The 27,189-nt window shown below is 41.7% G+C and overlaps 1 protein-coding gene across 9 annotated transcripts in view; it reads left to right on the forward strand.

The window, feature by feature from the left end:
• Positions 1 to 351: 351 nt before the first annotated feature.
• The window catches only part of LOC124009683 (CMP-N-acetylneuraminate-beta-1,4-galactoside alpha-2,3-sialyltransferase-like), an 80,156-nt gene continuing 53,318 nt past the window's right edge, over positions 352 to 27,189 (forward strand). The window contains exons 1-5 of one of the 9 annotated variants that reach the window (XM_046321741.1): positions 356 to 620; positions 3,923 to 4,107; positions 11,281 to 11,318; positions 15,466 to 15,606; positions 26,068 to 26,115. In XM_046321741.1, coding sequence (XP_046177697.1) covers positions 15,498 to 15,606; positions 26,068 to 26,115 — 157 coding nt within the window. In that variant the 5' untranslated portion in view covers positions 356 to 620; positions 3,923 to 4,107; positions 11,281 to 11,318; positions 15,466 to 15,497. Of the gene's footprint in view, positions 621 to 656; positions 809 to 937; positions 1,223 to 3,922; positions 4,108 to 11,280; positions 11,319 to 15,465; positions 15,607 to 26,067; positions 26,116 to 27,189 lie in introns of those variants that run through there. The other 8 variants (XM_046321747.1, XM_046321740.1, XM_046321745.1 and 5 more) reach the window with 8 other exon arrangements.

The raw sequence follows: 27,189 nt of genomic DNA on the forward strand, positions 1-27,189 counted from the left end.
TTGAGGAACCATCTAACATCAAGTTGTAAAATAGTGAACTACTCTTTAAAATGGTTGAAAGCCACAGTGAGACATTTGTGTGACAACTAAACCAAAAATCCGACATGGTTTTTTCATTAGAATTTGGTGGTGCCCTTCGATAGTTGAAAACATAATAATAAACACATTGGAAATTCTAACTTTTGGTTGTGTTTTTGAGTGGGTGAATATAGGTTGTAATGTCATTGATCAAAGTCTCAACGAAATATTATCCACTGAATTATCCATTTTTGGGGGGGGGTATTTTTTAATATATGTTTTTTTTTACCCATTCTCCCCAATTCCGTGATATGCAAACTGGTAGTCCACGTTGGACTGACATGTGTGCACAGTGGGATGTGAGGAACATGCTGTTGAGCAAAGATGGTTTGGAGAAAAAAGAACGGGGCGCGAGCGAGCGCGTGATTTGTTTTTTTTAGGGAGATTTTCTGAACGTCTTCAATTCTGTTCAAATTGAGTTCCCGGGATTAACACGGTGATGGTCGGTGAAGGAGGAGGAGGAGGGGGATACGGCGGCGACCTCTTCGTTGTTTAAACTCGTCTAGCCTTTTTCTCAACAACGGGCAAAAGGAGAGGTTAAGGTAACGACCAAAAAAAAAACGAATCTGTTTTTCTTGTAGACAGCTCGGTGTATTTAGGGAGAAGGTCCTTGTTTTTACACGACGGTTAGCTTAGTTAGCTAGCGTGTTATTTGAGTCAACCGTCAAATCATTCTCGTTTGATGTCTCTTCGGTTAGCTAGCTAGCTATAGCTAACGCACCTACCTAAGGTAATATTTTGTTGTTGTAAATGACTAGCGTGTATATACAGTTTGCAGTGGTGATTGCAATAGCTATTTTAATAACTAATTTAGGAACCTCACAAACCCAAGGCAATTTAACCACAGTTGATTTTTATTTGTGTTGCCAACGTTAGCTAACAAGCCAAGAGTTAGCTGAAGAAGTTAGCTATCGGTACTAATTTTATTTTCTGTGGTTGCCAACCCGACTGCTACTAGGGAAAGGTAATTTTATGTCCAACAAGCTTCATATGTAAGTTTATATTGAGAAACGTCTGCATATATACATTGGGATTAATGGACCGTTATTTTCCTACGTGACGTTACGTGCTAGAACAAACCTGGGATCATTAGCCAAATAGTTTCGCAACTAAAACGAGAGTTTCTATGGTGGGACACAGTCAGGTAGGTCCCTCCCTTTCCGTTTGCTTCCGTTTTAATACGTTTTTTTTTGTAACAGAATCGGGGTAATGAATACGGACGGACTGGGACTTGAATTCGGCCCTGACATTTAGTACCAGATGTTCTGGTACTATGGGGCTATTTTGCTTCCACTGGTCCTAGGGCCCTTGTTAAGGTCAACGGCATCATGAACTTTACCTAGTACCATGATATTTTAGCCAAAAACCTGGTTGCCTCTGCCAGTAGGCAGACACTTGGCTGCATGTGGGTCTTCCAGCAAGACCTTTACATTTACATTTACATTTAAGTCATTTAGCAGACGCTCTTATCCAGAGCGACTTACTTTACCCCAAGTACTAATCAGTCAACCATTTCTGTACCAGTGACTGGTGAGACATGGTCCTCATTCTGTTTTATTTTTATACCAGCTTATGTTTAAAACCAATGCAATATGTAAAGACACCAACTCACCACTATAACTGTGCCTCTGCTCTAGCCATTTTGTTTGCCTCCTTGCTGTCTTATCTGTCTCAGCACCTTCTCTGCTGTCACTCTGTTTTCTCTCTGCCAGTCTGTTTAAGCCTTGTGTTATAAAAGCCAAGCTAACAACATAGGCTATATTGCAAATTAGTGCCTGGCATGTATTCCCCTGAATCAACAGCTACTATACCCTAACCTGGCCTCATAGCCATACAAAACATAATTTATGTATTTCTGATACCTACTGAAAGTTACTTAAGACAAACAAAAGTAGGGAAATTGGACGCACCAATATCATACCTCCCCTCTCCATGTAATGGTGAGAGGGTAGCATGTCTTGGGGGGTATAATATTTGTGCGTTTAACTTTCTCATCATTCACAATTTATTGAGGATTATCCGTAATCATGGAAGCATCCACATGAATGTAGAATGTTTAGAAACGTTCTATTCTTATTTAAAATAAAACTTTCTCCAAAATGCCACTACAATATCTATCATTCATTTCTATTGGGCACAAAATAATCTGAAACACAACCAAAACAAACAGCAAATGCATCCAAGTTCGTAGACAAAACCTTGACGTAGTCAGAATGCTATGAATATGGGACCAAATAGTTAACTTTTTACTACACTGAACAAAAATATAAATGCAACATGCTTCAATTTCAAAGATTTTACAGAGTTAGATCATAGAAGGAAATCAGTCACTCTAAATAGATGGGTTAGACCTTAATTAAGAAACATTTAAAATATAAATTTCATTTAACTTTTTATGTAACTAGGTAAGTCGGGTAAGAACAAATTCTGATTTACAATGATGGCCAAAGCCGGACGACGCTGGGCCAATTGTGCGCCACCATATGGGACTCCCAATCATGGCCGGATGTGATACAGCCTGATCTATGTTTTTCACATGACTGGGAATACAGATTGCATTTAAAAAAAGGTAGGGGCGTGGATCAGAAAAGCGGTCACTATCTGGTGTGACCATAATTTGCCTCATGCATCTCGACACATCTCCTTCACATAGAGTTGATCAGGCTGTTGATTGACCTGTGGAATGTTGTCCCACTCTTCAATGGTTGTGCAATGTTGCTGGATATTGGCAGGAACTGGAACACGCTGTCTTGCACGTTGATCCAGAGCATCCAAAACGTGTTCAATGGGTGACATGTCTGACGAGTATGCAGGCCATTTTCATTGCGCAACTCTCAATAGGGTAATGTTGTTCCAGGATGTGCTTCTTCTTCGTTGCACAAATGAATAACCTAAACCAAATTCCAAAGACTGGTGACATCCAGTGGAAGTGGTAGGGACTGAAAAATGGTTCCTATCAAACATCCCTTAGCAAAGACAACCTAAGGGAGCAGTCAGAGGCAAAAAATACATTCTGAACAGTTAGTCCTCTGGGTTTTGCCTGCTACATAAGTTCTGTTATACTCACAGACATGATTCAAACAGTTTTAGAAACTTCAGGGTTTTCTATCCACATCTACTAATAATATGCATTTCTTATATTCCTGGCATCAGTAGCAGGAAGTTGAAATTGGGCATGCTATTTATCCAAAGTGAAAATGCTGCCCCCTATACCTTAAAAGGTTAAGAACAAATTCTTATTTTCAATGACAGCCTAGGGACAGTGGGTTAACTGCCTGTTCAGGGGCAGCACGATAGATTTGTACCTTGTCAGCTAGGGGATTTGAACTTGCAACCTTTCGGTTACTAGTCCAACGCTCTAACCACTAGGCAACCCTACTGCCCCAATTCTGAATCTGTCTGAATCATCAATTTCTCTTACATCCTAACAAGCTCTCATCCTAACACACCTAGAATCTCTTCTCATCACCCTGCTACTGAGCAAGCATGGTCTGGATCTTCTCCAGCATATGTCCTGCCCTTTCCCTAAGCTTTAGTGCTTCTAGTCTGGTCACTGTCTTGCTCAACTCTGACATGGCTTGGGGGAGGATCAGGTTATTCCTTTGCAGGGTGAGGCTAAGTGAGGATAGCTCACTCAAACATGTCTGTGAGAAAATGGCAGAATACACAAGTGCATTCTCCATTTCCCGCTTTATCTGTTAAGTAGTGAGTAAATAAACTGTCACCTGTCAATTACTTGATTCTGAAAGTTAATTTGAGTCTTGAACTTATTTTCTTTTTAAAACAACGTGTGCTATTACATTTCCTGTGTAAAACTGACCTGCTTTGTCCACCCATGCCGCAGGAACACTTTGAGGATTCTGTGGACATGGGGGATCTAGCGAGTTCCAATTGACGCTAGACAAATATCCACACCGAGCTCCTGCCCGAGACAGAGCTCTCGTTTGGATTTTCTCCTGAAGTGATGGGTCTTCCATATCAGATTCAGAAGATCGTACACAAGACACCTTTGGCTCTTTCTTCTGAATGGTCAGTATTGCCAGTTCTAGCCTGTGAAGTATTGTTTAACATTCTCTGCTAACAAATTAAACTAAATCATAGAGAGGTTTGTAACAAATAAATGATGTGGCATACAGTGGATTGGGATTATATGCCCCCCTGCCTCTTTCTGATGTATCAAATACTTATGTCATGCAATAAAATGCAAATTAATTACTTAAAAATCATACACTGTGATTTTCTGGATTTTTGTTATAGATTCCATCTCTCACAGTTGAAGTGTACCTATGATAAAAATTACAGACCTCTACATGCTTTGTAAGTAGGAAACACTGCCGATTTTGCAGGTTATCAAATACTTGTTCTCCCCACTATCTATTTTTAGGGGCAAATGCGAGTATTGCACTCTAGAGCCCTGTTAACTGTGGGACCTTTATATGTGTCTTTCCAAATCATACCTTTTTGTTATTTCGGGTTTTGCTTTGTCATTATGGGGTATTATGTGTAGATTGACAATGTTTTAAAATATTTTTACAAAATAAGGCTGTAACGTAACAATGTGAAGGGGTCTGAGTACTTTCTGAATGGATTGTATATAGTTGATTTTATTAAAACATTGTCTATGAAAAAATACAATTTCAAATTTTCTACCAATCGATTGGTCGAAAGAATAGACAACTTTTGGTCAACCAATATTATTTTGTTGTCAGACAGCCCTAGTATACATATTCCGTTCTCTGACATTGCTCGTTCTGATATTTCTTAATTTCCTTACTTGTTTAATTTTCTGGATTGTGTTTTTTATTGCTAGGTATTACTGCACTGTTGGAGCTAGAAACACAAACATGTCACTGCACCTGCGTTAACATCTGCAAATGTCTGTACTCGACCAATAAACTTTGATTTGACATGAAATCAGTCAAAACACCTCAAAGCAAGACCTGGTGTCAAGATAAAACAATTCCCCACTAGGTAGATTCTTGTCATTGTTGCTATCTGACTGTTCAGTATCATAACAAAGCATGGCTTCTGGCCCCATTGATGTGCGTGTCATTTTCACAACGTTGTCAGTAGTGGTGCAACGGATCACAAAACTCACGGATCGGATCACGGTTTAAAGTCATTGATCAGATACATTTTAGGATCTGCAAAAAAAGAAAAAGGGAGACAAACAGCTTTGTTTTCCATTTATTACTTAAAAAACACTTACAGCAAGGAATGTTTAAATAGAATTTTAAAATATTCAATACTCAATTGTTAAAGTGCAATATGAGGCATGATAACTTCTTCCTTTGAACGATAGTTAATTAAAAAATACCCCGTGTCCAAGCAGATACCGATTTACACAAATAAAAAAATTTTTTGTGTGTGTATACATACATCAATCAGTGGGGCAAAAAAGTATTTAGTCAGCCACCAATTGTGCAAGTTCTCCCACTTAAAAAGATGAGAGGCCTGTAATTTTCATCAGAAGTCATCAGAAGTTTAATCCTTACGAGCAACTTACCTTGGCTTACTGCATTCGCGTAACAGGCAGGCTCCTCTTGAGGCAGGTGTTTAGAGCGTTGGACTAGTTAACTGTAAGATTGCAAGATTGGATCCCCCGAGCTGACAAGGTAAGAATCTGTCGTTCTGCCTCGTTCCTAGGCAGTCAATGAAAATAAGAATGTGTTCTTAACTGACTTGCCTAGTTAAATAAAGATTAAATAAAGGTGTAGAAAAATAAATTGGCAAAATCTGAGTCCAATAATACCGATTTCCGATTTATGAAAACTTGAAATCGGCCTTAATCAATCGGCTGACCTCTAGTCCACATCAATAAAAAGTACAAAAAGAAAGAAAAGCAGACCTAAGCTTATAACTTCAAATAATTTTTCAAAAAGATGATGTCTACATTCTCTGGGGAGAGGGTAGACCTCTTTACAGTCACTATGTACACTGTCGTGGAGTACACCCTCTCGCCAGGAACTGATGTGCCAGGTAGCGTCTTGCGATCATGGCAATGTGATGGTATTTGCACTCATTGCTTTTCCACTATGCCAGTGGATCACCATCCACTGGAATGCCACTTGCTGCCTTGTAGGATGCCACCACCTCTTTGATGGTGTTGGCAAACGTCTTGCCTGTGTCCTTGCTCGCAAAAGTCTCCCTGAAAGCTCCTTCATGGCCAAATTATTTTGTGGAGGAGATGCCTCTGAGTCTGCTCCTGTCGGCTCTGTGGCTTGACCCTGCAGAAAAAAATGATCTATTAAACTAACTATTTTCATATTTCATAGAACTATAATTGTGGCAAGAATATTTAATAAGAGCCATTATTCCAAATAAAATATGGATGATTCTAATAGCAATAGCATAGACTAAGATTAGACTGCAGTATATTCATTATTTAAGTAATTCACTCTTATTTGTAAAAATAAATGTTTTTACCTCTTCAATGGCCACAATCTCATTGGTGAGATCACTGCATGTCTTCACCTCGTGTAGGGCAGGGTTTAGGTGAGACAGGGACTTGGATCCAGTGCAGTAGATCATTGAATGTAGTTCTGTACATTAGGGGGTTATCTGGGGTTCAGGTCCTCTCTAATGGCAGCCTTGACATCTCTAGTGATGGTGCTGTCTTCCTCACTTAGGGCCATGGGTTGTAAAATCCTTGTTTTCAGAGGTAGGATTATGGACACAGTTTCAGTGCTCAATAGGGTTGTAACTGTTTTGAGGGGTTTGAGCACCTGGAGGACCTCCTCTGCCACTTTCACATCATCAAAAAAGTATCTTTAATAATCTTTAATCATTTTTCCAGGGTCTAGTCTGTCAGTGCAGAGTATACAGCTGGCTGCTGCTTAAGATTGCCCTCCAAAATGTCATAAGTGGAGTTCCATCTTGTTGTGACATCGTTTATGAGCTTGTGGGTTGTGCTTCGGTGGAAAAAGGAAACCACCTTCCTGATCCTCCCAAGAAGGCGTTCCATCTGGTTCACTCAGATTCCCCTTTGGGATGCTGAATTTATCACGCGCAAAGCAAGCTATCTGTGGCCTCAGTCCAGCCACTATCACTGCATTTACTTGGTTCTTGGCATTATCTGTGGTGGTTGGGATATTGCTATTGGGCCTCTCTAGTAGAGGTCGCCCAATTAATCGGAATGGCCGATTTTAATTAGGGCCGATTTCAAGTTGTCATAACAATCGGTAATTTTGGATGCCGATTTTGCCGATTTAAAAAAATATATATTTTTTACACCTTTTATTTAATGATGCAAGTCTGTAAAGAACACATTCTTATTTTCAATGACGGCCTAGGAATGGTGGGTTAACTGCCTTGTTCAGGGGCAGAACGACAGATTTTTACCTTGTCAGCTCAGTTATTCAATCTTGCAACCTTACGGTTAACTAGTCCAACGCTCTAACCACCTGCCTCACGAGGCGCCGCCTGTTATGCGAATGCACTAAGAAGCCAAGGTAAGTTGCTAGCTGGCATTAAACTTAATCAATCATAATCACTAGTTGTAACTACACATGGTTGATATTACTAGTTTATCTAGCGTGTCCTGCATTGCATATAATCGATGCAGTGCGCATTCGTGAAAAAGGACTGTCGTTGCTCTGTGTACCTAACCATAAACACCAATGCCTTTCTTAAAATCAATACACAGAAGTGTATATTTTTAAACCTTGCATATTTAGCTAAAATAAATCCAGGTTAGCAGGCAATATTAACAAGATGAAATTGTCACTTCTCTTGCGTTCATTGCACGCAGAGTCAGGGTATATGCAACATTTTGGGCCGCCTGGCTCATTACGGACTAATTTGCCAGAATTTTACGTAATTATGACAACATTGAAGGTTGTGCAATGTAACAGGAATATTTAGACTAATGGATGCCACCCGTTAGATAAAATATGGAATGGTTCAGTATTTCACTGAAAGAATAAATGTTTTGTTTTCGAGATGATAGTGTCCGGATTCGACCATATTAATGACCAAAGGCTCGTATTTCTGTGTGTTATTATGTTATAATTAAGTCTATGATTTGATAGAGCAGTCTGACTGAGCGATGGTGGGCACCAGCAGACTCATAAGCATTCATTCAAACATCACTTTCGTGCGTTTCGCCATCAGCTCTGCTGTTTATCATTTCAAGCCTATCAACTCCCGAGATTAGGCTGGTGTAACAATGTGAAATGGCTAGCTAGTTAGCGGGTGCACGCTAATAGCGTTTCAAACATCACTCGCTCTGAGACTTGGAGTAGTTGTTCCCCTTGCTCTGCATGGGTAACGCTACTTCGAGTGTGGCTGTTGTCGATGTGTTCCTGGTTCGAGCCCAGGTAGGGGCGAGGAGAGGGATGGAAGCTATACTGTTACACTGGCAATACTAAAGTGCCTATGAAAGCATCCAATAGTCAAAGGTTAATGAAATACAAATGGTTTAGAGGAAAATAGTCCTATAATTCCTATAATAACTACAACCTAAAACTTCTTACCTGGGAATATTGAAGACTCATGTTAAAAGGAACTACCAGCTTGTTGCTTTCTTACATGGCACATATTGCACTTTGCAAATAGTCCTATAATTCCTATAACTACAACCTAAAACTTACCTGGGAATATTGAAGACTCATGTTAAAAGGAACTACCAGCTTGTTGCTTTCTTACATGGCACATATTGCACTTTTACTTTCTTCTCCAACACTTTGTTTTTACATTATTTAAACCAAATTGAACATGTTTCATTATTTATTTAAGGCAAAAAAATGTTTTTGATGTATTATATTAAGTTAAAATAAGTGTTAAATCAGTATTGTTGTAATTGTCATTATTACAAATAAATGTAAAAAATCAGCCGATTCATCGGTATCGGCCTTTTATGTCCTCCAATAATCGGTATCGGCGTTGAAAAATCATAGTCGGTTGACCTCTACTCTCTAGCTTCCACTCTGCTACTGCTAGCAGTACCTGTGCCAGATTTGTGCCTGTGTGAATCTCAAAGAGGGGGTGTGTCTGTAGCACCAGACTTCGCATCTCCCACTCCTATGTGGTGTCGTGATCAGTCACGTAGCTTTCCGTTGCCCTGGAGGTCCAGCCGTCTGTGGTGAGGGAAACAGAGGATGCCTTGGATAGCATGGCTCTTACTTTAACCATATTTTTAAACCCTTTGTTTTCCACAACAGAGTATGGCCTCATGTCTGCAGAGATAAACATCCCAATAGATTTGGTGATGGCTTAGGCCCGGTCTGATTCTGCTTAAATGCCGCTGTGAGAAGTTGTTGTTTCTTGGCTGAGTTGGCTCCCAATACTGACACATCAGCGTGATGACGCTTTAATTGTGTGGCCATGCTCAATGTATTTTCATGATCCACACAGCTTTCTTGTGGCACAATGCCTACGCACCGTAATTGTGTTGTCCACCACCCTCATTCCATATCTGACAGCAAAGACAAAATGCTCCCATACATGTGACTTAAATGAAGCGGGAGGCTTTTCCAGTTCTTCAGCTCCTCCGCTAGCCATGGCTGTCACTGCTCTTTTTTGTCTTCTTTGCTTTTTGCAACGCGAGCATCAGGGATTGATTGAACATGCCCCGCTCAAGTGAACAGTACACACGACTGCTTTAAAAGTAAAACACAGCACGCATCTGTCTTGTCTTTATCTTTTCACTGCAACTCTATATCGAGATTTAGGGAATTATTACTTTAAAAAGTAACAGTGGCAGTAAAACTATTTCACATTATGATGGTTAAACTTTGCAATTGATCCGCGGTTCACATGCGTGCTGAACAGCGGGGGGTGATACGTACAGATCAACCACTCCGTTACACCACTAGATGTCAGCCAACCCCTCTAAGAGCAGCACATCAGTGTTTCCCCTAGGATGTTGGCAAGAATTTTATGTAGAATGACTGCGAGGTCACATCTGGTGACTTTTTGAAATGGACATTCTACTTCAAAGTGCATGACAATTTATGTTGACACCATCTGAAATATAACTAATTGGCAACTTTGTTAAAGAAAGGCCCCTGAAGAAGTTGCTCTTCTCTGTCTGCATTAACAACACACAGGTCTTTCCATCAGTGTATGATTTTTTTGTTGTGTGCAAATTAACTCAAGCTTAAGGACAATGTCAAATGTGATATAGCAAAGCACCTGAGTGAGTTGGGTGCACAATTACTCAGGTACTTTCCTGAAACAGATGACACAAACAACTGGATTCGTTATCCCTTTCATGCCCTGCCTCCAGTCCACCTACCAATATATGAACGAGAGCCTCATCGAAATTGCAACACGCGGTTCTGTGGAAATGGAATTTAAATCAGAAGCCACTGCCAGATTTATGGTTTGGGCTGCGCTCAGAGTATCCTGCCTTGGCAACCACGCACCTATGTGAGAGTGTGGATTCTCGGCCCTCACTAGCATGAACTAAATACAGGCACAGACTGTGTGTGGAAAATTATTTAAGACTGAGACTCTCTAATTACAACCCAACATTGCAGAGTGATTTGCATCCTTTCAAACACACCCTTCTCATTAACCTGTGGTGAGTTATTCTCAATTTTAGATGAACAAATAAGGTTTTATATGTAAGCTGGTTTACTAAAGAGCTAAATTATTGATCATTGTTATTTGTGCCCTGGTCCTATAAGAGCTCTTTGTCACTTCCCACGAGCCGGGTCACTCATTCTTATGTTTAATAAATGTATCGTATAGTGTGTGTGTGTGGCAGGCTTACAATGATGGCAAAAAAAAACATTTGAAAGTGCGCTGACCCTGGTGCTAGGGGGTACGCAGCTGGAGTTTGAATGTTTGAAGGGGTACGGGACTATACAAGTTTGGGAACCACTGCCCCAGGGCCGTGTATTGCTGTGACTTGACTGTTTGTCTTTGACGCACACGCTTTTGTGTTGTTTCTTAGTCGCGTTACACAGATTTATTGAATGTAATCTTTCTATGATTAGTCCTGTCACAGGCGTAGAATCTTCAAGTCCTATAGTATGCCTTTGCTTTTAACCCCTCGTCATCTGTTACTTTTTCGGCTGCTCCAATGCTTTTCTAGTGGTCCCTGTAAAGAGAAGTAATGTAATCATATTTCAACACGAATTCAGCTCAGTGCAGTTGCTTCGCTCCGCAGCTGTTCTGCGAGAGAGAGATAAGGTAAACGAAATGGAATATGAATTGTCACTCCCACAATCCAAGCTGTGTAATGTGTCTCGACAGGTTCTGTGAGTGATAAAGAAGATTATTGGAATTTGCAGGTGAGACAACATTTTCAAAGTTGGATTATATTCTCTTAACATTCGGGGCTGGGGTAATTTGGACATGGCACAGTATATTGTAGAATATATTAAAGGAATGGTTTCATTATCCAGATCCAGTCACTATTTCTTTGTTTTTCGGTGCTACGCTCAGATCTCAGGGCATAGGGGCTTTTCCTTTGTCTCAGTGGAAACAAGGGAACCGATGTTAGAGGAAGCCAGTTGGATAATATTACCTCAGTTATGGAGAGAATGAGACTTTTTTTTATGTTTTGGGAAATTAAAAAACGTCTCTCTCACGAGACTATACTGTATGATTAGCCTAGTTTGGGTGTTGGCTCAGCATAAAATCTTTAACTACAAAAGTGTTGACCACTTTCAACCATTGCAGTTTCTTAAGTAGCTGATGAGCAGGGTGTGCTTTACCTGTTAAAACAGACTTCTTTATTTTTATTTATTTTTTATTTCACCTTTATTTAACCAGGTAGGCAAGTTGAGAACAAGTTCTCATTTTCAATTGTGACCTGGCCAAGATAAAGCAAAGCAGTTCGACACATACAACGACAGAGTTACACATGGAGTAAAACAAACATACAGTCAATAATACAGTATAAACAAGTCTATATACGATGTGAGCAAATGAGGTGAGATAAGGGAGGTAAAGGCAAAAAAAGGCCATGGTGGCAAAGTAAATACAATATAACAAGTAAAACACTGGAATGGTAGATTTGCAATGGAAGAATGTGCAAAGTAGAAATAAAAATAATGGGGTGCAAAGGAGCAAAATAAATAAATTAAATACAGTAGGGAAAGAGGTAGTCGTTTGGGCTAAATTATAGGTGGGCTATGTACAGGTGCAGTAATCTGTGAGCTGCTCTGACAGTTGGTGCTTAAAGCTAGTGAGGGAGATAAGTGTTTCCAGTTTCAGATATTTTTGTAGTTTCTTCCAGTCATTGGCAGCAGAGAACTGGAAGGAGAGGCGGCCAAAGAAATAATTGGTTTTGGGGGTGACGAGAGATATACCTGCTGGAGCGTGTGCTACAGGTGGGAGATGCTATGGTGACCAGCGAGCTGAGATAAGGGGGGACTTTACCTAGCAGGGTCTTGTAGATGACATGGAGCCAGTGGGTTTGGCGACGAGTATGAAGCGAGGGCCAGCCAACGAGAGCGTACAGGTCGCAATGGTGGGTAGTATATGGGGCTTTGGTGACAAAACGGATTGCACTGTGATAGACTGCATCCAATTTGTTGAGTAGGGTATTGGAGGATATTTTGTAAATGACATCGCCAAAGTCGAGGATTGGTAGGATGGTCAGTTTTACAAGGGTATGTTTGGCAGCATGAGTGAAGGATGCTTTGTTGCGAAATAGGAAGCCAATTCTAGATTTAACTTTGGATTGGAGATGTTTGATATGGGTCTGGAAGGAGAGTTTACAGTCTAACCAGACACCTAAGTAGTTGTCCACGTATTCTAAGTCAGAGCCGTCCAGAGTAGTGATGTCAGGCAGGTGCAGGTAGCGGTCGGTTGAAGAGCATGCATTTAGTTTTACTTGTATTTAAGAGCAATTGGAGGCCACGGAAGGAGAGTTGTAATGCATTGAAGTTTCCTTGGAGGGTTGTTAACAGTGTCCAAAGAAGGGCCAGAAGTATACAGAATGGTGTCGTCTGCATAGAGGTGGATGAGAGACTCACCAGCAGCAAAAGCGACCTAATTGATGTATACAGAGAAGAGAGTCGGTCCAAGAATTTAACCCTGTAGCACCCCCATAGAGACTGCCAGAGGTCCGGACAGCAGACCCTCCGATTTGACACACTGAACTCTATCAGAGAAGTAGTTGGTGAACCAGGCGAGGCAATCATTTGAGAAACCAAGGCTGTCGAGTCTGCCGATGAGGATGTGGTGATTGACAGAGTCGAAAGCCTTGGCCAGATCAATGAATACGGCTGCACAGTAATGTTTCTTATCGATGGCGGTTAAGATATCGTTTAGGACCTTGAGCGTGGCTGAGGTGCACCCATGACCAGCTCTGAAACCAGATTGCATAGCAGAGAAGGTATGGTGAGATTAAAAATGGTCGGTAATCTGTTTGTTGACTTGGCTTTAGAAGACCTTAGAAAGGCATGGTAGGATAGATATAGGTCTGTAGCAGTTTGGGTCAAGAGTGTTCCCCCCTTTGAAGAGGGGGATAACCGCAGCTGCTTTCCAATCTTTGGGAATCTCAGACGACACGAAAGAGAGGTTGAACAGGCTAGTAATAGGGGTGGCAACAATTTCTGCAGATAATTTTAGAAAGAAAGGGTCCAGATTGTCTAGCCCGGCTGATTTGTAGGGGTCCAGATTTTGCAGCTCTTTCAGAACATCAGCTGAACGGATTTGGGAGAAGGAGAAATGGGGAAGGCTTGGGCGAGTTGCTGAGGGGGGTGCAGTGCTGTTGACCGGGGTAGGAGTTGCCAGCTGGAAAGCATGGCCAGCCGTAGAAAAATACTTGAAATTCTCAATTATGGTGGATTTATCAGTGGTGACAGTTTACTATCTTGTGGGCAGCTGGGAGGAGGTGTTCTTATTCTCCATGGACTTTACAGTGTCCCAGAACTTTTTTGAGTTAGTGTTGCAGGATGCAAATTTCTGCTTGAAAAAGCAAGCCGTGGCTTTTCTAACTGCCTGTGTATAATGGTTTCTAACTTCTCTGAACAGCTGCATATCACGGGGGCTGTTCGATGCTAATGCAGAACGCCATAGGATGTTTTTGTGTTGGTTAAGGGCAGTCAGGTCTGGGGAGAACCAAGGGCTATATCTGTTCCTGGTTCTAAATTTCTTGAATGGGGCATGTTTATTTAAGATGGTTAGGAAGGCATTTCTCAAAAATATCCAGGCATCCTCTACTGACGGGATGAGATCAATATTCTTCCAGGATACCCCGGCCAGGTCGATTAGAAAGGCCTGCTCGCTGAAGTGTTTCAGGGAGCGTTTGACAGTGATGAGTGGAGGTCGTTTGACCGCTGACCCATTACGGATGCAGGCAATGAGGCAGTGATCGCTGAGATCTTGGTTGAAGACAGCAGAGGTGTATTTAGAGGGGAAGTTGGTTAGGATGATATCTATGAGGGTGCCCGTGTTTAAGGCTTTGGGGAGTTACCTGGTAGGTTCATTGATAATTTGTGTGAGATTGAGGGCATCAAGTTTAGATTGTAGGATGGCTGGGGTGTTAAGCATGTTCCAGTTTAGGTCGCCTAGCAGCACAAGCTCTGAAGATAGATGGGGTCAATCAGTTCACATATGGTGTCCAGAGCACAGCTGGGGGCAGAGGGTGGTCTATAGCAGGCGGCAACGGTGAGAGACTTGTTTTTAGAGAGGTGGATTTTTAAAAGTAGAAGTTCAAATTGTTTGGGTACAGACCTGGATAGTAGGACAGAACTCTGCAGGCTATCTTTGCAGTAGATTGCAACACCGCCCCCTTTGGCAGTTCTATCTCGTCTGAAAATGTTCTCCCGAGGATTTCTTTTTTAACAAGGTTGTGGCGCAGCTAAGTACGGACGAGGGGAGGTCCCTCGGGGGGGAAGAGATTTTTGCGTGTTTGAACACGCGTAACTGCCATTTTCTGAAATCTAGAGAAAAAATGTCCTTATCACAAATATTTTAAAAAGCATTGCTCTAGATTACAATGCCTCTCTTACATTCTTTGGGCAGAGCCCAAGAGTAGATTGGGTAAGGTTTGACATTAGCCTAAGCCAGGGATCATCATTTATTTTTCATGAGTGGATGGTGGGGAGTAGGAACAATTTATACTGCAAATTGACTGCAAGAACCCTGGACAGATATAATGTTTTACTCAAATGAAATCATTTCGAACCTTGCTTACCTTTTTGTATATGATCACGTGTCTCTTTATTATGTGTGGGAATACTTGTACAGATTTCCAAAATGTAAAATAAATTGGAGCTGGTGTCTTTTATGTCCAACAATGAAAATGCTAAATATATATAAACCATTTTTTTGCTCAGAACTTGGGGTTGGGGGGGGCAAATAAAACACACCAGTTGGGGAACCCTGGCCTAAGTGATTTCTCACAGCCAGTCATCCTATTTGTACACAACACTGACTCCTTCATCCTCAACTCCCTTTTCCTCCTCTGCATCTGTCCTGTAGGTGATGTGCCATGTGAATGACTGAGAACCACCATGAAGCCCTCACACAAGCTGCTGTTTGTCCTGTGCCCCATGCTGGTCCTGGGCTTCATCTACTACTCCTCTGGGAAGCTACACCTGCACGTATGGGGCCAGAAGCCACGTGAGTTACTCTTGACAGCCTACGCCTCTCCAATCATCCATCCATTCGCCTGTCTATTTACTAGACTGCAGGTCTGCCTCTTTTTCAATTGACTTGCTTTTCAGTCTGCTGAGTTATCTGTCTTTGTGTCTCTGTCTCTCTGTCTGTCAACCTGTGTGCTTGTCAGCCACTCAGACTCCCTGTCTGACTTCCTGCTACTAGAGAGGAATGCAACAGACCCTGCAAGACAGGTCTAGCTGTTTGCTATATACTGTACATGTATTACTATGTTCTAGGTAGCCCATTTCTCTCATTCATTTCCTGTAGTTGACGACTACATTTCCACATGGACGGTACTTCTACAGCAGGGTTTTCTAACTGGCGGCCTGCAGGTTTTAATTTGTTTATTTCTGAGCAACAAAACATTTCGATTTTTACAATTTTATTGTTAGACATAAGACTGTGAGAACACCAGGAAATCATCTCCAAGTGATTTTATTTTTGTAAATCTGTTTAAGCAAGGTTTGATATGATTGTTTTATGCAAATATTATATCTGTTTCGGTTTCTTGCGGTCAATTTGCCATTGACAAATGATTTGTAATCATGTTCCGGCCCCCCGACCATCCGCTGTGGTCAGCGCCCGAACCCACCTGGCATTTCTGGATATTGGTTGGTTATGAATCAGGGTGATGGAGAAGGTTACGTAAAGGTGGAAAATCTAAACCTGACAGGGTGTGGATGGTGGGGTGATGTTTCACTAGTGCGGGTCCCTGAAACTGTTCTTTGTAACCAGTAGAGGGGGCTAAAAGATATCCAATAAACATGCCCTGGAAATATTTGAACTGGCAGGCGGAGGTGTGTTTCATATCAGCAGGGAACACTGTATTTGTGCTTCTCGGTGGAAAGTAAAAAAAAATATATATATATATTTTGTGCTTTAGACTATGGTTGCCTCTGAGAAACATGTAGCTGGAGACTTTGTGTTGAAGGAAGCTTGAGGGACTACAAGAATATCAGTTTGACACTTCAAGTTTTGGGGTCTTGTCCAACTGCCTGTGTCTACAGTAACAGCACAGTGAGACAGGCGTCCGAAAGGGGACGCCTAGCTTTTGGATGCCATCCTAAGTATCGGACTTCCTCAAGTTATCGCCGCGGCTCCAATAACTTGTCTTACTCTTTGTATACTCCTCCCATATAAATTAGTAATAAACACTGGAATTTTAGATAGGTGTGCTCCTTCAAAGAATCTTATTTGAGTCTTTCATTTCACTCCTCCGAAGTTGTATTCTTTTGTCAATCGGGTTATTCCAAAAATATGAATTAGTTATTTGAAATATATTCAGAAAGGATTTATGAGGGTTCCGAAGTCACTGTTTCCAATTATATTTCTCACAACACCAAGATGACAAATATTTATTCCAGAAAAATACTATTCGGGAGTTGGAGCATTTTGTATGTTGCTGCCAGATGCTGAGGTCCCAATGTTTTGTTTGTCCAAGAGGACAGGTAGCATGTTGACAAGTCCCTTTTGTGTGCTCTCCCAAACTCTGACCTTGTGATCTGTTATTTCACCAGAGAGAATCAAACAGGATAATCCCCGTTCTACACTTTTGAAGTATTCTACTCTGGGAGTCTGAGTCACCGTTTAAGGTGCATACCCTTTTTAACTACTGTTATGTAAATATGTATCCTTACAGTGAATAGGCTACATTTTATTTTGGTGTTTTACAATGTAAGCCTAACACTAAACTGGGGTGTCACAAACCCTGAAATGGTCAACCGAGCAGGTCGGCTATAGGGCTGAGTCCTCATGTTTGAACCTATTTTAGAAGGTTATTTTGGCTTTTATGACCTACCTGACCCCTTGAACTTCAAACAAGTTCATATGAATGTTTTCATTCCCACTGTGGCTACTCGAGAGGACACTTCTGAAGTTGTCGTGACAAGACCCCTGTGTGCATCACTTTACACGTCAATATTTAGGGTCCCCGGTTTCTCTCTCTGATTTCATTACTTTCAAGGATTAGAGCAATGATGCCCACATTGCCCATATACTACACTTGGTTATAGTGTCAGGAGACTGAGCCCCCTCTTCCAAGTCCAATTGCACATCACTGACTAAGGGGTCTTTATTCATCTCTCATAAAGATGCCTTGGCTGGATTTGAGTGAGTGTTTCAGTTTGACAGTTAGTCTGTATCCGTTTAATATCAGAGCCTCTCGAGGCCTGTAAGTGGTCCTCCACTACAGACAAATTTAATGAACCGTGACAACCGGAAACGGCTTGAAGGTGTGCAGTAGGAAGTGAGAGCACTAGCCCCCGTTGACTTATGTATGATTAAGGCTTAGTTCGCATTGGAGAAGAGGACATCTTGACATGTTATCGTTTCTCCCAGCCCTCATCACTTCTGTCTGCCACCCTCGGCACTGTCACGCAGGTGTAACTGAAAGTGGACACCCAGTTTTTGTCTGTTGGTACATCACCCAAGGTTGTTGACTGTGAAAGATCACACCTGTGTTTGGTGTATAACCAATTTGTGGTTTGCTTTGGCGACAATCTATGCAGCACATTAGCCACCTGTGGCATCATACACGGCTTTTGTTCTTTCTACACAGCTAGGTTTTTATCTAGGCAAGGCCGCAAGCACGCTTGGCTATATGGTTACAATTAGTTCAGTTCCTAATTGGGAATTGTATTTGTTAACACGGACTTGTTGTACCATTTGAGAGAGAGTTTGGTTAAAATGCCAGTTTATGGCATAGGTATGTGAATCTTTCCCTTCTATATACATGCTTTCCAATACAGGAACGATATGTTTAGGTTTGAAACGAATCGATGCGATATGAGGATTTGTTGAATAAACACATTAATTTCCCATTCTAAATTCAAACCTGCTGCTGACGGAGCTCATGAGCTGGGCCTCTGAGCTGGGCCTCTGAGCTGGGCCTCTGAGCTGGGCCTCTGAGCTGGGCCTCTGAGCTGGGCCTCTGAGCTGGGCCTCTGAGCTGGGCCTCTGAGCTGGGCCTCTGAGCTGGGCCTCTGAGCTGGGCCTCTGAGCTGGGCCTCTGAGCTGGGCCTCTGAGCTGGATCTGTCTGAGCTGACTTCTCTCTCTGTGTGTGTGTGTGTGAGAGAATTATGTTTGTCTATGGTATGTACTATGTAGATGCCTGATTTGAGCCGTAAGGGAGACTAGGCATCTACCACTCCACTACCACGATCAGATTAGGAAACGCAGTGATGTTCCCCTGACCCAAGGTTCTGAAATCCCATCACCCACTAATTAACTTGTCATTTTTGCCGATTTGAATTGTTAGCGGTTTGCAGTAACAAATTGAGTTGGAAACAATCAACTATCATTCTGAAGACTAAGATGCCTAGTTTGTGTCTTATTTTAAATACGTTTGATATTTTTTCCTGAATTGTGTATATTTTCACCTCAGATTCTTATTACCCAAATGTGTCCAGATTAAATTCTCTGGTAATTTTTTAGCAAATTTTGCTTTTAGATTATTATTATTTTTTTAATTAAACATTGTTGCTGTAGTTTGTACATAAAGCATCATGTTTATGCTACTTGAAGTTTACATTAAACTATAATATTTATTACATAAAAACATTGTCTGTGGACATGTTTCTCATTGCTGTCATTGCTGTAAAAAAACATACATTTTTTAAATGAAAGTTGTAGTCACCCATGATGCATCTTCTAGAGCAGGTATTCCCAAACATTTTCAAACAGTCCATTTATATTTCCCAACAGGGCTATACATTTGGGTGAGGTTTTTTCTCTCTCGCCCGAGTAGCCCCGTTTTACTGCCAAAAATAAAACGAAACGATCTAGTGTTTCGCGAAATAACAACACAATGTCAAATACAGGTAGCCTAGTCAAATAATATACATCCAATCACATTAACCGTTACTCTCGTGGGAATTCCACTAACGGTCTGTATGTAGCTAAACGTAGCTGCTGCTCATGTTAGCATCTGTACTGATGGCTTAAAAGCCATGACAGGTAGACATATTGGAGTGGTAATGCACGTGCAAGCAGTCGCTCCCGACGCCACTTGGGTATACTGCCGCATCCACAGAGAGGATCTTGCTGCCAAGGGAATGTCTGACAGCTTGGAAGACATTTGACACTACAGTGAAAATGGTTAACTTTGTTAGAGAAAGGCCCCTGAACTCTCGTGTATTTTCTGCACTATGCAATGGTATGGTCAGCGACCATGTAACACTTTCTCAACATGCAGAAGTGCGCTGGTTATCAAAGGGACATTTTTTTTAAATGAGACGACCTTAAAGTTGTCTTTACTGACCATAATTTTAATTTGTCTGACTGCTTGCATGATGACGTGTTTCTCACACGACTGGCCTATCTGGGTGATGTTTTTTCTCAGCTGAATGATCTGAATCTAGGATTACAGGGACTCTTCGCAACTATATTCAATGTGCGGGACAAAATTTGAGGCTATGATTAAGAAGTTGGAGCTCTTCTCTGTCTGTATTAACAAGGACAACATCATTGTATGATTTTTTTTTGTGTGTCAAATGAACTCAAGCTTAAGGACAATGTCAAATGTGATATAGCGACGCACCTGTGTTAGGTGCGCAATTATGCAGGTATTTTCCATAAACAGATGACACAAACAACTGGATTTGTTATCTCTCATGCCCTGGCTCCAGTCCACTTACCGATATCTGAACAAGGGAGCCACATCGAAATTGCAACAAGCAGTTCTGTGAATTTTATCGGAAGCCACTGCCAGATTTCTGGATTGGGCTGCGCTCAGAGTATCCTGCCTTGGCAAATCGAGCTGTTAACTTGTTATGGCTGCAATCCCGATATCGGATAAGTGTCATCAACAACCGCTGAATAGCATAGCGCTACATTCAATAAATATTCCTACAAATATTTATATTCATGAAATCACAAGTACAATATAGGAAAACACAGCTGTTAATTTGTTAATCCACCTGTCGTGTCAGATTTTGAAATGATGCTTTTCAGCGAAACCAATCCAAGCGTTTGTAAGTTTATCGATCGCACTACAAAACATTAAGTACACTTAGCATCAGGATGCTTGGTCACGAAAATCAGAAAAGCAATTGTTTACCTTTGATCTTCAGATGTTTTCACTCACGAGACTCCCAGTTACACAACAAATGTTCCGTTTGTTCCATAAAGATTATTTTTATATCCAAAATAACAAGACAAACAAACGGAGGTATGTTCAGAAATCCACAGGAAAGAGCGGCCACGACAACGCAGACAAATTCCAAATAGTTTCCATAATGTCCACAGAAACATGTCAAACGTTTTTTATAATCAATCCTCAGGTTGTTTTTAAAATATATAGTCGATAATATATCAACTGCAAATGTCTTTCACAGTAGGAGAGGGGAAGACAATGGCTGTCCAAATTCTGTTGCGCGAGCAAAACTCATGTCACCACTTGACGCAATGTCATCGTTCTGGCTCATTTTTCAAAATAAAAGCCTGAAACTATGTCTGAAGACTGACACCTTGAGGAAGCGATTGGAAAAGGAATCTGGTTCATATCCCTTTAAATCGAGCAAAGGGAGGCTATGGAACATGGAGTTTTCAAAATAGAAGCCACTTCCTGTTTTGTTTTTTCCTCAGGGTTTGGCCTGCAATATCAGTTCTGTTATACTCACAGACAATATTTTGACAGTTTTGGAAACTTTAGAGTTTTCTATCCAATACTAATAATAATATGCATATATTAGCAACTGAGACTGAGGAGCTGGCCGTTTACAATGGGCACCTTTTCATCCAAGCTACTCAACACTGCCCCTGCAGCCATAAAAAGTTAACCTCTCTGGGATATGTGGGACGGTAGCGTCCCACCTCGCCAACAGCCAGTGAAATTGCATGGCTCCAAATTCAAAACAACAGAAATCCCGTAATGAAATTCCTCGAACATACAAGTATTTTACACAATTTTAAAGATAAACTTCTTGTAAATCCAGCTACAGCGTCCGATTTGAAATGGGCTTTACGGCGAAAGCACACCAAACGATTGTTAGGTCAGCACCTAGTCACAGAAAACCATCCAGCCATTTTCCAGCCAAGGAGAGGGCTCACAAAAATCTTAAATTAAGCACTAACCTTTTGATGATCTTCATCAGATGGCACTCACAGGACTTCATGTTACACAATAAATTGTTTTGTTCGATAAAGTTCATCTTTGTCCATAAACCTCATTTGAAATTGTCTCAAACAAACATCCAGTGAAAGCGCAGAGAGCCACATCACATTGCAGAAATACTCATAATAAACATTGATAAAAGATACAAGTGTTATGCATGGAAATATAGATAAACTTCTCCTTAATGCAACCGCTGTGTCAGATTTCAAAAAGACTTTACTGCGAATGCACACCGTGCGATTATGTTAGGTCCGCGCTAGTCACAGAAAAACATCCAGACATTTTCCAAAGAAGGTGAGGTGTCAGAAATAGCGTTGTAAATATTCACTTACCTTTTGATCTTGATCGGAATGCACTACCAGGAATCCCAGTTCCACAATAAATGTTTGTTTTGTTCGATAAAGTCCATTTATGTCTCCCTTTTGCTTGCACGTTTAGCCCAGTAATCTAAATGCATAATGCGCGATCACTTGTTCAGACGAAATGTCATAGTTCTATTACAGTTCGTAGAAACATGTAAAATGATGTATAGAATCAATCTTTAGGATGTTTTTATCATAAATCTTCAATAATGTGCCAACCGGAGAATTCCTTTGTCTTTAGAAATGCAATGGAACGCAGCTACCTCTCACGGCCACGCGTGTGATCAGCTCATGGCACTCTGCCTGACCTCTGGCTCAAACAGCTCTTATTCTCTCCTCCTTCACAGTAGAAACCTGAAACAAGGTTCTTAAGACTTGACATCTAGTGGAAGCCGTAGGAAGTGTAATATGACCCCATAGACACTGTATATTCGATAGGCAATGACTTGAAAAACTACAAACCTCAGATTTCCCACTTCCTGGTTGGATTATTTCTCAGGTTTTTGCCTGCCATATGAGTTATGTTATACTCACAGACATCATTCAAACAGTTTTAGAAACTTCAGAGTGTTTTCTATCCAAATCTACTAATAATATGCATATTAGCTTTTGGGCCAGAGGAGCAGGTAGTTTACTCTGAGCACCTTTTTATCCAAGCTACTCAATACTGCCCCCCCCAGTCCCAAAGAAGTTAAGACACTGATGCCCTTTGCAACCACGTACCATGAACTAAATACAGGCACAGACTGTGCATGGAAAATTAGTTAGGCGGACTTTCTCCAATAGGCTAGTTGAGAACAGGTTCTCATTTGCAACTGCGACCTGGCCAAGATAAAGCATAGCAGTGTGAACAGACAACACAGAGTTACACATGGAGTAAACAATTAACAAGTCAATAACACAGTAGAGAGAAAAAAGTGGAGTCTATATACAATGTGTGCAAAAGGCATGAGGAGGTAGGCGAATAATTACAATATTGCAAATTAACACTGGAGTGATAAATGATCAGATGATCATGTACAGGTAGAGATATTGGTGTGCAAAAGAGCAGAAAAGTAAATAAATAAAAACTGTGGGGATGAGGTAGGTGAAAATGGGTGGGCTATTTACCAATAGATTATGTACAGCTGCAGCGATCGGTTAGCTGCTCAAATACTAGGCTAGTACCAAACAAAACCCAGGGTTTGCCGGCCTAGAATAGCCATGCCTCCTGCTTTGCTTTAATGATCAAACAGAATACAATTCATGACTCCTGTCTCATTGTTCAGTAGAGGTCTGTTGGTTGTGTTTACTCATCAGCAGTTGGATAAAAGAACACGACAGCTGTCCTCTGCTTATTTTGATAGAGGAATATTTTGTTGCTCGTGAAGACATGGGATGGTTCTGTTTGAACCTGATTCTCGGTTTGCAAGAGTTCGCCATATTTATCTCTTTGAAATATAAATTAAAAAGACTAATCTGTAAGGGGAAGTGGAAAGGAAATGTGGACCTGTTGCCAACTGCTAAAGATAACAAACCCTCATAAACAGGGCAGGGGGATTCAAAGGTCAGGGTGGGTCCGCAGTTAATTGAATTGAGTTAAACAGTTTTACACGCCCTGATAGGCAATGGTTACATTTATACGCCCTCCGCAATGGGCCAGTCCAACCTGCCTGAAAATCACATGGACTTTAGGAGTAGTCTCCTCTGTCTTGAGAATATTTTGTAGGGCAAAAAAGCTATGTTCACTTTGAGCCCAAGCTGTGTGTGGCTGTGTCTCTGTTCATTTGTTTTCTATCCGTCTCTGTGCTTGTTTATCTGCTCCGTCTCCCAGGCCTACTCTTCCTTTTCCTGTCGAGCCCTCTTGGTCTCAGTTGCTCCAACAGCTCACCGGCAATGGCACGAGTGAGTTGCCATTCTGGCTCCTCTGATGTCCTCTAACCCATTTTGTTTGCAAAGATTGATTCGGAACCCACTATCATATTCCAGTCTAAAGGTCAAAGCACCACAGGTGCTAGCCCTCTTTCACTGGGTGACAGTGGGAAAGTGGTGCAATCGGGATGCTTAGGGGCTCACGTTGGAACATCAACTTTCTGCTAACACTACATCAAAAGCCTTGCGTTTTATCCTCTCCTTATGTCTTTCTGAAGAGAATGTGCTCATTCACTCTTTACTGTGGTCTTTGCTTGTACTGTTCAGAAACCACAATAACAAACACTAAAATAACCGGGAAGGTGCATTTCACACACACACACACACACACACACACACACACACACACACACACACACACACACACACACACACACACACACACACACACACACACACACACACACACACACACACACACACACACACACACACACACACACACACACACACACACACACACACACAGGCTCAAAATGGCCAGAAACAAAGACCTTTACCTACATAGGCCCATTATCAGCAACCATCACTCCTGTGTTGCAATGGCATGTTGTGTTAGCTAATCTTCTTAAAGAAGCAATAAAACAGGCCTTCTTTAGAATAGTTGAGTATCTGGAATTTACAGGCTCAAAATGGCCAGAAACAAAGACCTTTCTTCTGAAATTCGTCAGTCTATTCTTGTTCTGAGAAATGAAGGCTATTCCATGCGAGAAATTGCCTAGAAACTGAAGATCTTATACAGCGCTTTGTATTACCGTAATTGCTGGACTATTAAGCGCACCTGAATATAAACCGCACCCACTGAATTATTAAAAAATATGTATTTTGTACATAAATAAGCCGTACATGTCTATAAGCCACAGGTGCGTACCGGTGCATTGAAACAAATGAACTTTACACAGCCTTTAAACTAAACACGGCTTGTAACAAAAAAAAATGGCTTTAACGAAACACGGCTTGTAACAAAAATTAAAACAGTAGCCTACCAAGAAAGTCATTGGTCACTATCTTCCTCCTCCTGTGCACTGAAACCACTGAAGTCATCTCCTTCAGTGTCGGAGTTGAATAGCCTCAGAATTGCTTCATCCGATGTTGGATCGTTTTCATTGTCACTCTCGTCACTTTCATCCGGAGGCAAATACCCCGCTGAGCTCATGCTGCCCCTTCAACACGCAGCAGTCCAGCCTTTCGAAACCCGTTGATGATAGTGGATTTTTTGACAATGCTCCACGCTGTCAGGACCCACTGGCAGACTTGACCATAAGTGGCTCTTCGCATGCGGCCCGTTTTAGTGAAGGATTTCTCCCCACTTGTCATCCAAGCCTCCCACTGAACAAGGAGCGCCACCTTAAATGCACGATTTACACTGATGTCGAGTGGCTGCAAATACTTTGGGCCATCTGCTTTTCTTCCCTCTGAAAGCTTTTGTTGTCTTTTTGCACTGAGTCAGTTCCTCACACTGCTGTTTCCAACGTCTTATCATCAACTCATTAAGGCCAAGCTCCCATGCAGCAGCTTTATTTCCTTTTCCAACAGCCAGATCGATCGCCTTCAACTTGAAAGCTACATCATATGCATTTCTCCGTGTCTTTGCCATGATGAGGGTGACAAAATTACTACCGTAATCAGAATGATGGGAAGTTTGAGCGCGCTCGATTTACGTCACATTATGTGACGGTGCTCATTTTTTGGCGGCATGAAACTTGTGAAAGCGAGAAAAATCCATAAATTAGCCGCGTCATTGTATAAACCGCGAGGTTCAAAGCGTGGGAATAAAGTAGCGGCTTATAGTCCGGAAATTACGGGACTCCCTTCACAGAACAGCGCAAACTGTGCTTGTCTTTAAAAAACAAGGACATTTATTTCTAAGTGACCCCAAACGTTTGAACGGTTGTGTGTGTGTGTATATATATATATATATATAACTTTGGGTTCTAATGCCACTAACCTCTCCCCCTCCTTCCTTCTTGGCTGCGGACACTGTTTGCCATGGTAACCCCCACCGACTGGGTCTATCTGACCCTCTTGTGTTTCAGAGTTGGAAGCGGAAATTTCTCTCACCGTGGGACGAATAGTAGGCTCAGGTACAAACCTTTCCCCCCTTTCCTCTCACCCCTTTTCAACAATACACTTCCAAGTGCCTCCTGAAAAGCATATTCTACCTCAGCGGCCGTGTTCGGGGGGGGGGGAGTTCCTCATCTCTTAAAAGTTCACGCTCCTTTTGTTTTGTGCCAATAGAGCTTCTCTGCAGTCGACATCATCCCAATTAGAAAGTAAAATGCTTACATGGAACATGTGGTGGTATTGAAAGGCAAGCAGGAGAAACGATCAGTAAATCTGGTCTTTGATAGACGGTATTACAGAGTAGAACAGTTTTTCATTTGATAGTCACTGCTCATCATTATTGGACTGTGTCGCCTCCCAACATCGTGCATGGCCAGACTCCCTGCAGGGCTCTGTGTCGCTGCCCACTGTTTTTACAAAGGCCCCACACTTGGCACCCTTTTCCCTGGAAAGGGCTACTGGACATGCTCCTAAACCGTTTTTTGAAAGGCGTCCTATTGAGATGGGATGGCGAGCGAGAAATGTGTTTTACAGGCAAATGTGGCACCATCTCTCTCGCGACTTTTTGAACACAGTCAACAACCATGCATACCCTAGACATTGGATCGACCCCAGACACGAGTGAGTGGGGGAGTTTCAGCTTGCCTGATCCGAAAAGAGCACAACTATGAGCTGCACGTAGACTCCTCTTGACTTTGACCACATATCCCCAAACCCAATGTGGATGGAGCAAATAAAGCATAGCTCAATTATTCATGTCGCTTGTATTAAATGTGATTCAACAGCGCCCTCTGTTGTTGATCACCAGGAGAGTACCTCTGGATCAGTCATGGAAAAGGGGCATAAAGGTTAGGCGGCAACACAGTCTGAAGGCATCAGCTTGGTGGTTTCAGTGGCTAAGGTTTGTGCTGTACAGGCAGGGTCCTGCTGCTTTCTCCGCTCAGCTCAGGCTACAACATGCTTCCTTCCACCGACACACACTCATAGCCGCTGCATTAAAACCCATGCCCCCATCCACCCGTTTCTCTCTCTCTCTCTCTCTCTCTCTCTCTCTCTCTCTCTCTCTCTCTCTCTCTCTCTCTCTCTCTCTCTCT

Source organism: Oncorhynchus gorbuscha, linkage group LG22, assembly GCF_021184085.1.
Source record: "Oncorhynchus gorbuscha isolate QuinsamMale2020 ecotype Even-year linkage group LG22, OgorEven_v1.0, whole genome shotgun sequence".
NCBI classification, from domain to species: Eukaryota; Metazoa; Chordata; class Actinopteri; order Salmoniformes; family Salmonidae; genus Oncorhynchus; species Oncorhynchus gorbuscha.